This window comes from Trichogramma pretiosum, unplaced genomic scaffold, assembly GCF_000599845.2.
Source record: "Trichogramma pretiosum strain Unisexual culture from Peru unplaced genomic scaffold, Tpre_2.0 scaffold80, whole genome shotgun sequence".
In the NCBI taxonomy this organism is placed as follows: Eukaryota; Metazoa; Arthropoda; class Insecta; order Hymenoptera; family Trichogrammatidae; genus Trichogramma; species Trichogramma pretiosum.
Genome location: NW_019641650.1, coordinates 610,574 through 619,338, shown reverse-complemented (window position 1 = coordinate 619,338; position 8,765 = coordinate 610,574). Strand labels below are relative to the sequence as shown.

At 30.5% G+C, this 8,765-nt stretch overlaps 3 protein-coding genes across 3 annotated transcripts; 1 reads left to right on the top strand and 2 right to left on the bottom strand.

Moving 5' to 3' along the window:
- Positions 1 to 81: 81 nt before the first annotated feature.
- On the bottom strand, positions 82 to 2,008 carry LOC106649841 (negative elongation factor E). The gene is made up of 3 exons (XM_014367496.2): positions 1,842 to 2,008; positions 1,001 to 1,494; positions 82 to 929 (listed from the first exon to the last, which is right to left on the bottom strand). The coding sequence occupies exons 1-3, from the start codon at positions 1,920 to 1,922 to the stop codon at positions 689 to 691; spliced, it is 816 nt and encodes a 271-aa protein (XP_014222982.1). The 5' UTR covers positions 1,923 to 2,008; the 3' UTR covers positions 82 to 688.
- Positions 2,009 to 2,070: 62 nt separating this feature from the next.
- Positions 2,071 to 6,320, top strand: LOC106649840 (valine--tRNA ligase-like). Its single transcript, XM_014367495.2, has 14 exons — positions 2,071 to 2,319; positions 2,407 to 2,599; positions 2,681 to 2,927; positions 3,000 to 3,228; positions 3,317 to 3,496; positions 3,557 to 3,681; positions 3,899 to 4,396; positions 4,465 to 4,587; positions 4,669 to 4,776; positions 4,861 to 5,020; positions 5,089 to 5,357; positions 5,443 to 5,767; positions 5,838 to 6,166; positions 6,232 to 6,320. The coding sequence occupies exons 1-14, from the start codon at positions 2,214 to 2,216 to the stop codon at positions 6,277 to 6,279; spliced, it is 2,940 nt and encodes a 979-aa protein (XP_014222981.2). The 5' UTR covers positions 2,071 to 2,213; the 3' UTR covers positions 6,280 to 6,320.
- A 20-nt stretch (positions 6,321 to 6,340) lies between these two features.
- On the bottom strand, positions 6,341 to 8,585 carry LOC106649842 (kelch domain-containing protein 4-like). Its single transcript, XM_014367497.2, has 8 exons — positions 8,368 to 8,585; positions 7,890 to 8,296; positions 7,649 to 7,815; positions 7,414 to 7,563; positions 7,118 to 7,336; positions 6,873 to 7,039; positions 6,602 to 6,791; positions 6,341 to 6,529 (listed from the first exon to the last, which is right to left on the bottom strand). Exons 1-8 carry the CDS (start codon positions 8,476 to 8,478, stop codon positions 6,387 to 6,389), a joined length of 1,554 nt encoding a protein of 517 aa, XP_014222983.1. The 5' UTR covers positions 8,479 to 8,585; the 3' UTR covers positions 6,341 to 6,386.
- Positions 8,586 to 8,765: the final 180 nt, after the last annotated feature.

Here is an 8,765-nt window from a genome sequence, read left to right as displayed (position 1 = left end):
TTTATTCATTAAATAGCATAAATTTAAATTTCCTACATAATATTTGAAAATACAATATATTCACGAAAGTTTCACATTCCATCCATTATGTGTACCTTTAGATAGTAGAAATGAAAATACTAACTTGGATTGTCTAAGTTGTAAAAAGAAAGAGCATTGTAAACATATTTTTACTACTATTTTATTGGAAATTTACATTTTTTACAGATAGAATAAAAGTTTACTAACTTTCTAATCAATACATAATATTTCTAATTTTCATTTTACCTAATATATCCTCATGCTTTCAAGTTTTAAGTCCGTTAATTTCTTTAATTTCAGATTATGAATCAAATAATTTTTTATCTTTCACGCATTACTTTCATACATTGAATCGCTATGATATAATTTTTTTCTTAACTTATTATAGTTTACAATCATTTTAAGTAATTTTCGTCATTTAACAAAAAGTGTTCATTCATACTATTCATGCATACATGATATAATAGTTGCAAATAACGTCCTCAATTATAAAATTATAAATTTGCACAAATACATTTTTGTCACAGTGTAACAGTGTTTTTATACAATGATTCATTTTCATAAGCTTCAAAGTAATTTAATTCATCTTCTTACTAATCAGTGTTGAATATCTTATAAGTTAGCAAATACTCTATTTACAGTCATAAATATAAGAATAAGAAGAAATCTAACTAAAAAGATCATCTTCGTAAACTTGTAAATTTCTTTTATCCTTGTGTGCAGATTTTTGTGTATAACTTGCAGCTAAGTTAGACCACATAGAACTTGAAGTTGTATCATTCACAGGATCTATAACCGGTTGCCTTCTTGCCATTGACACTTTCAATTGTATTGAAGATGCCATGATACCATCCATTTCACTGATTGCCCGCTCAGCTGACTCTGGCTTTTCAAATGTTATAAATCCTCTATAAATGTAATAATTTTATTAAAAATGTTTTATGTATATACGATAAAATATAAATAATTTTGTACTCACTTTTTTTCAGCTTCCATTGTAATTTTAAGTATGTTACCAAACGCAGAAAAATGTTTTTTAAGTAAATCCTCGCTAATCTTATACCCACTGACAAATATCGTGTTTCCTTTGGCAGGTTTTATTTCTTGTTTCGAGGGCTGTGATTTTTCTGAAGATTGTTTATCATCTGTGTCAGAAGCTGATACAAAGCTATCATATAATCCCTTCATTTTTTGTCTAGGAGGTTGTTCTGCTTCTTCTTCTGGTTGAGTAGCTGAGAATGGCTGATAAGAACAGCTAGTCTTTTCTGCACTATTGAGCTTACGCTCTAAACCTCTAGGCCTTTTAAATGTTTGTTCTGGACGTTTGGCTGTTTTTGGAGCTGTGATCACTCCTGATTTTATTAATTTTTTTGCAACTTCTCTAGCATCTCTAGCCTCAATAGGCCTTTTAGGTGCTTGTGGTTGTCTTTCTGGCTCAGTTTTTGGTGCTTTCAAGTCTTGCAGAGCCTTTTTCTAGATAAATAGTGAGATTTTAAATTTCAAATTTATAAAATTAAATAAAAAATACTAGGAAAAATACTAGATGAGGAAGACATCACAATATCAAGTTCACGCGCGCATCTTTGGCATCTTTCTAACAATAGAATGTATGTATGTAAACATAACCTGCAGCACAAATAAACAAGCCGGTACGAAACATTCTTACAAATGAATTTTACGTACTATGTACTGAATTATAGTTAGATTCTGAGGTCAATATTTATCTCAAAAATTGCAATAATTATGTTCAAATATAATATTCTTCTGAACAATGGTCGACTAGGTGCATAATTAAAAAATCGAGTTGATAAAAAATGTACCTTTCGTTTTAATTTGAGATATTTCATCTGCAACATTTTCTCCTCTTCTGTCAAATTTACCGGAAAATGTATATAAACCATGATTATGGGTGGAAATTAATCTTGTGGGAAGCTATATTAGAACTCAAAACTAGCGTGGCTTGGGCTTCGGACACAGACACCCGCTCGTTGCACTATCGCAAAGTGTACTGCTTGGCTATGTTTGGAAATTGAACAACCGTAACGCAATGCCATTACAGCAGACGCTTTGTCACATGTGAAGACTGCATATATAGAGTGATGAAGTTTCATTGAATCATTAGATAGTTCTGGGCATAAGATTAAGGTGAATCAGAATTCGACGTCTTTTCTATAAAAAGTTTAAGGGAAAAGATGTATAGGCCAAATTTAAGAAAACTTAGAGACGGTAAATCATTCACTCGTCATAGGTGTTATAGTGTCAATAACAACAGCAAGTTTAATAATCCTCGATTAAATGGTACATTCACTCAATCCATTCATATTGGTTTATCGTCGATTTAAAAATTGAAATAATAATGATAATTGTTTTTATTGTAATGATCAGATTTTCCGGAAAAATACCAACCCAATGATTGTCGAAAAGGATGGTATGAGGTTTGGGAGAAAAACCAATACTTCAGACAAAATAAGGATGCCAACAAAACATTCAGAATGATTTTACCTCCACCTAACATTACAGGATCACTTCATTTAGGTCATGCTTTAACAACAACTGTTCAAGATATTCTGGCTCGATGGTATATAAATATAGAATTTTTCATAATTTTTGTATTAGAATTAAATTTTAAATCTAAAAACAATTTTATTCATCTTTATAGGCACAGAATGAAAGGTGCATCTGTTGTCTGGATTCCAGGTTTAGATCATGCTGGTATAGCTACGCAAGCTGTTGTGGAAAAGTATTTGTATAAAACTAAAAATATCAAACGTAGTGATATGAAAAAATCAGATTTTATAGACACTATTAATAAATGGAAGAATGAAAAATCTCAGATAATTGAAGATCAATTAAAAACTTTGGGAGCAAGTTTAGATTGGTCAAGGGAATATTTCACCATGAGTAAAGTAAATAAAAACAGTATATTTTCACTGACATAATCTCTAAATAAACTTTTTTTTATAAATTATTACTCACAGCACCATAATCGAGCTGTTCAAGAAGCATTTGTTACTCTAGATAAAAGAAATTTACTGTATCGTCAGAAAAGTTTAGTGAATTGGTCCTCAGCATTAGGTAGCACATTATCTGATATTGAAGTAGATAATATGATTTTAACCGGAAAAACTGATATTGAAATACCAGGGTATAAAAGAAAAGTTACTTTTGGTCAAATTTTTGAAGTTTGTTATGATTTAGAAGATGGATGTGAGTAGACGTAAAAATAATTTATTCTTAATAGCTGATTATACACTTATCAAAAACTAAACAATTAAATACATTCTTTCATTTATAGCAGAACAGTTAAAAGTAGCAACAACTAGGCCAGAAACAATTCATGGAGATGTAGCACTTGCGGTACATCCTAATGATTCTCGCTATAGTCAATTTATAGGAAGAAGAGTGAAACATCCATTAAAAGATTCATATATACCTATTATTGCAGATGAAAATGTTATAATGGATTTTGGCACAGGTATATTGCTTGAGCTATTTTATGAAATATATTGAAATTTAAAAATATTTTTGAATGCAGGAATTGTTAAGATAACACCAGCTCATGATCGTTTTGATTACAAAGTGGCAGTGAAAAATAATTTGGAAATGATAGATGTGATTGATGAAAATGGTCAATTAACAGGACAAGCTGATGAATATGCAGTAATGTTTTAAAATTGTTTTTGAATTTTAAGATTAAAAAATCTTGACTTCAGGGCTATAAGTTTCTTTGTGAAATGTTTTTGTAAAAAATTATAATATGACTGGAATTTAATATTTTCAAATAATCTGTATCTAAATACAAAGAAATAATCTCCTCGAATGCAAGATTATTTTTACATTGAGTTGATTTAAAAATAATTGATTGAAAAATTTTTAGGGGTTGCCAAGATTTATTGCCAGAACTAATATCATAAATCAGTTGCAAAGTATTGGTAAAATAAAATCAATTAAAGATCATCCCATGCAGATTCCAAGATGTTCAAGAACAGGAGACATAATTGAGCTAATTTTAAAAGAACAATGGTTTATGAAATGTAAAGATATGATGACTAAAGCTTACAAAGCTGTTGAAAATGGATCTTTAAGACTTAATCCTTCTTTTCATAATCAACTGTGGTTCAATTGGCTGGATGAAAATAATTGCAGGGATTGGTGTATTTCAAGACAGTTGGTTTGGGGTCATCAAATTCCAGCATACTTTTGTAAAAAAGATGGAGTTACAAAATGGATAGTTGCACATTCTGAAGAAGAAGCTAAAATTAAAGCTACTGAATTATTTGGTGAAAATTTTGAAATTTATCAAGACAGCGATGTACTTGATACATGGTTTTCTTCAGCCTTACTTCCATTTAGTGCTTTGGGATGGCCTGAAAAAGTAATTACTATTTTAACAAAGACAAATATTCATAATATTATAACATTTTTTAAAAATATATTTTACAGACTGCTGACATGAAACAATACTATCCTTTGAGTTTAATGGAAACTGGTCATGATATTTTATTTTTTTGGGTGGCTCGAATGGTTATGCTAGGCCTTGAATTGACTGATCAACTACCATTTGAAGTTTGTACCATAGCATATTGTAGATTGTATAAGAATTGATAATTTTATGTTTATAATCCTATAATTTAAATATTACAATAGGAAGTTTTGTTACATGGAGTATTGTGTGATGCTAATGGAAGAAAAATGTCAAAAAGTAGTGGAAATGTGATATTACCTGAAAATGTAATCAATGGAATTTCTCTTGAAGTATGTTAAAATTTGACAAACGTAATTAATCATTTGAAATCAAATATTTTTAAAATAACTTAATGAAACTGTGATAATTTTCAGGATTTAAATGCTCAAGCTAAAGCTAGCCACAATTCAGGAATATTGAGTGACTCTGAATTAAAACGAACTACAGGAATGAACAAAAAACTTTTCCCAAATGGAATCCCTGAATGTGGAGTTGATGCTTTGCGATTAACTCTATGCTCTCATAATATAAAAAGTAACGTAAACCTCTGTTATCAAAGTGATAGTTTTTTTATAATAATAATTTAATTTACTTTTTCTTAGAGCCTACTATTTCATTTGATGTTCTTGAATGTCAGCAAAATAAATATTTTTGTAACAAAATCTTTCAAGCAAGCAAATATGCTCTTCTTATGACTGATGATAGCCCTATTGTGGTGCCTGAAAAGTTCACTGTTATTGATGAATGGATTTTAAGTCGCTTAGCATGGATGGTTGAAACAGTTAATGATGCTTTTGACCACAGAGATTTTCATAAAGCTATGGACGCTATAAAGCAATTTTTATATTATGAATATTGTGATTACTTTATTGTAAGTAATTTTTGAATGATATAAAATATCAGTAAGATTATTCACCATGTTACTAAAAATAATTTTCATAAAAAAATTAAAACAGGAAGGGACAAAACGTGGATTTATGAGTGAAGACAAGAGTATTGTAAATAGTCACAGATATGCCCTGACAAAATGTTTAGAAGTATCTATTAAAATATTGGCGCCTATTGCTCCTTACTTTTGCGATGATTTATATTTAAGACTATCGAAAAAATTATCAATTTTTACTACCCAAAGCTCACTATGTGAAAGTGCTTACCCGGATACCAAAGACTTATTAAGTTTTAGAAACGTTAATTTAGAAACTAAAATGGAAAGGCTTATCCGAATTGTTTTATCTCTCAGGAGTTTACTTGGAAGTATTTCTGATAAATCTGACCTTGAAGGTATTTTCTCATAATCCAATATAATTGTATAAATTTAATGTATTGGTAATAAGCATAAAATTATTTTCAGGACACATTGTTGTAAACAATACAGAAGATCTGAAGCTGCTTGAAAGCAGTAAAAATATTATTGTCGCTGTTAGTAAATTGTCGAATATTCAAATAATTGAAGCAGATGATTATAAGAAATGTAGTAATTGTATAAGTGGTTCTGTTGATGAAACTGCTGCAGTGCATGTCATAATCAACAATGAGACTGTACTGAAAAATACAAAAGATCTTTTAGAACGTAGGAGAGTAAAGGCTGAAGAAAAGTTGCAAAAATTAATAAAAAAGACATCTTCGAAAAAATATTCTTCAAATGAATCAGAAGAACAAAAAAAAGCTGATCAAACAACAGTGAGTATATTTTTTGAATTAAAAAGATGTTACTACTACCATTAATATTGAAATTATCACGTCAGATTTCGACGCTTCAAGGAGAACTAAAGAAGATCCCATTATCATCGTGATTAAATAGACAATTTTGTATATAAATTAAAAATATATTTATTGTACATAAATTTCTCAATACAAAATAATTTTGTATCATTCATTGTCAAATGAATAATTAACTACGTTAATCGTCCTCATCAGACTCATCATCTTCATCATCCTCGCTGTCGTCTTCAGATTCTGAATCACTAGATTCATCGTCAACCCAAACTTGAGAGGATAAATCATCTTTCACTATAGTGATCCATTCATCAAGTTTTTTACAATCTGCAAAGAAATAATTTTTTATTTTCTAAACAACTTTTTAACTTAGTTTGATAAATTTTCATTGTACTTTACCTAAGCTATAAAAATCATTTAAAGTGTATGTTTTATCGCCGTCTTCAAAGAGACCTCCATACATGTACAAAACATTATTTTTAACAGCCAATCCAGGGTTTATCCTAGGAGATGGTGTGAATGCACATGAAACAGTTCCATCATTGGTTGTAGAAGTTTTACTTGTTGTTGGTGCTGGGCCAAATGATAGCTAGAATTTTTAAAAAAATATGTTAAAAATTATGTTATTAAAATATTATTCTTTGGATAATTAGAGAAATTTTTTAATTACCGTGAAAATTCCATCATCATCAGTGACTTCAGTTTGTTCTGAAACTACTTCCATTGGTTCATCTGCTATTTCTTCAACTTCTTCATCTGAGTTATCTTCTTCCTCATCACCTTTGGCTTTTCGTCTCTTTTTTTTATTATTTTGATCAGTCTTTCCAGTCAGATGAACTAAAACAATATTTGCAAACTGTTACATCTGTAAACTTTTTTTAGTTTTGTCAATTTTAAAAGTTTTAGAAAATATACCTGTATGCCATTGTGATTTACTCAAGTTCAAGCAAAATAGATCATTGTAAAAGTTTCCATTTAATTCCTCATCGTTTTCTTCTTCATCATAAACACCTCCAAACATGTAAGCTGTGCCTGGTTGTATCAAAGTAGCTGATGCACTACATCTAGGAGATACATGAACTCCACTCTGCTTCACAAGTGTCCACTTCCACTTTAACCCAGTTTGATCATTTTCTATAAAATTCAATAAATTATAAATTAATTATTAATATCGAAAATTCATAATTATTAAAAATCAATTTTCAACTCACTTTCTGGACTCAACAAAAACATATCTGTGTGAACATGCCCCTTATCAACATCCATCTTAACTCTATTTTTACTGTATCCTCCATAAACAATAATTTTATTTTCAGGAGTAGGTAACAAAATACAACCAGATCTGGGAGCAGGTGGGTTTCCTGTTGAAAAAAACATAAAAAACAATGCATAACAATTTCCATAAAATGTTTTAATTTTTGGATATATATTTTTAAAATCACTCACCAGAAGTTTCTAGTTTACTCCAAGCGTATGTTGCCATATTGAAACAATAGATATCATTGAAATACTTATAGTCTCGAAGATTATCATGGAAACCTCCAAAAACAAATAGATTTTTCTTTATATTAACCATTCTATGTCCACTTCTTGCTGATGGACCACCGCTACTTCTGCAATAAAAATAACACTTTAGTTTCATAATTGATAAAAATACCTTATCAAATTAGTAATTTTAAAAACTTACGATACTTTGCTCCACTTTTTATCTCCTAAATGAAAAACCCAAAGATCTCTATAATGATGAAATTGGGACTCTGATGGACTGGAAAATTCACCTCCAAAAATCCAAAGTTCACCTTTGTTGGCCTGAGTAGCTATGGCTTGATGGCCACAACGTGGTGGAGGAGCTCCAGGGGCTTTGACTACTGTCCACTTTTTCTTATCCAAATCATAAAAAAATAAATCACCATACACAACAGTCTTTTGTCCATCAAAGAATTCGCCACCAAACATAATAAGTTCATTTTTAAAGGGATGAGGGGTCAGGGAAAAGTTAACTCTGCGAGAAGGAGGTGCTACAACAGTCTCTATAACTTTTTGTCTGGCTGCCTCCTCTCTTTCTATTTGAGCAATGACTTTTTCTATGTCTTCCTGTAAAAATTAAAATTAAATATTAATATCTTTGTGTTGAAATAATAATTAATAAAATTGGCGAAAGTAACCTCTCCGAGAGCAGCTAGTTCCTTTTTTTGTTTGGCACTCAATTTTTTTTCAGTTTTTTTTAATGTTTTTTCGATACCACTGCCCTTCTTCTTCTTGTCTTTTTTTCCCATATTGACTTATTACAAACTGCTACGAAAAATTAAATAATTGAAGTTATTTCCAACTCCTCTGGCTGTCAATGCACGAGTAACGAGGCTGAGCAGTAGACACCGCTAATGCCATGTGCTCCGGCCTCCGAGTTGTAAATAAGCGCCCGCCTCCCTCCCCTCGTCAGTCGGCGTTTTAATCGTATTCAGCGTCATCTGTAAATTCAATGCGGCCGCTCCGTAAAAACTATCGTGGGAGTTTTGTTCACATAGTCGGGCGCCTGTAGAGCTTCTTACGGGTTATCCGCATT

What these genes read in the sequence shown, in the direction of transcription:
- LOC106649841 (XM_014367496.2), bottom strand. Translation starts at nt 1,922, where the DNA reads ATGGTTTATATACATTTTCCGGTAAATTTGACAGAAGAGGAGAAAATG. An exon ending in ATCTCAAATTAAAACGAAAG is followed by an intron (nt 1,495 to 1,841) that starts GTACATTTTTTA and finishes CTATTTATCTAG; the next exon opens with AAAAAGGCTCTGCAAGACTT. An exon ending in ACAATGGAAGCTGAAAAAAA is followed by an intron (nt 930 to 1,000) that starts GTGAGTACAAAA and finishes TTACATTTATAG; the next exon opens with AGGATTTATAACATTTGAAA.
- LOC106649840 (XM_014367495.2), top strand. Translation starts at nt 2,214, where the DNA reads ATGTATAGGCCAAATTTAAGAAAACTTAGAGACGGTAAATCATTCACT. An exon ending in AATATTGTGATTACTTTATT is followed by an intron (nt 5,358 to 5,442) that starts GTAAGTAATTTT and finishes AAATTAAAACAG; the next exon opens with GAAGGGACAAAACGTGGATT. An exon ending in AAAAAGCTGATCAAACAACA is followed by an intron (nt 6,167 to 6,231) that starts GTGAGTATATTT and finishes TTATCACGTCAG; the next exon opens with ATTTCGACGCTTCAAGGAGA.
- LOC106649842 (XM_014367497.2), bottom strand. Translation starts at nt 8,478, where the DNA reads ATGGGAAAAAAAGACAAGAAGAAGAAGGGCAGTGGTATCGAAAAAACA. An exon ending in GAGTAAACTAGAAACTTCTG is followed by an intron (nt 7,564 to 7,648) that starts GTGAGTGATTTT and finishes TTTTTTCAACAG; the next exon opens with GAAACCCACCTGCTCCCAGA. An exon ending in ATGATGATGGAATTTTCACG is followed by an intron (nt 6,792 to 6,872) that starts GTAATTAAAAAA and finishes TAAAAATTCTAG; the next exon opens with CTATCATTTGGCCCAGCACC.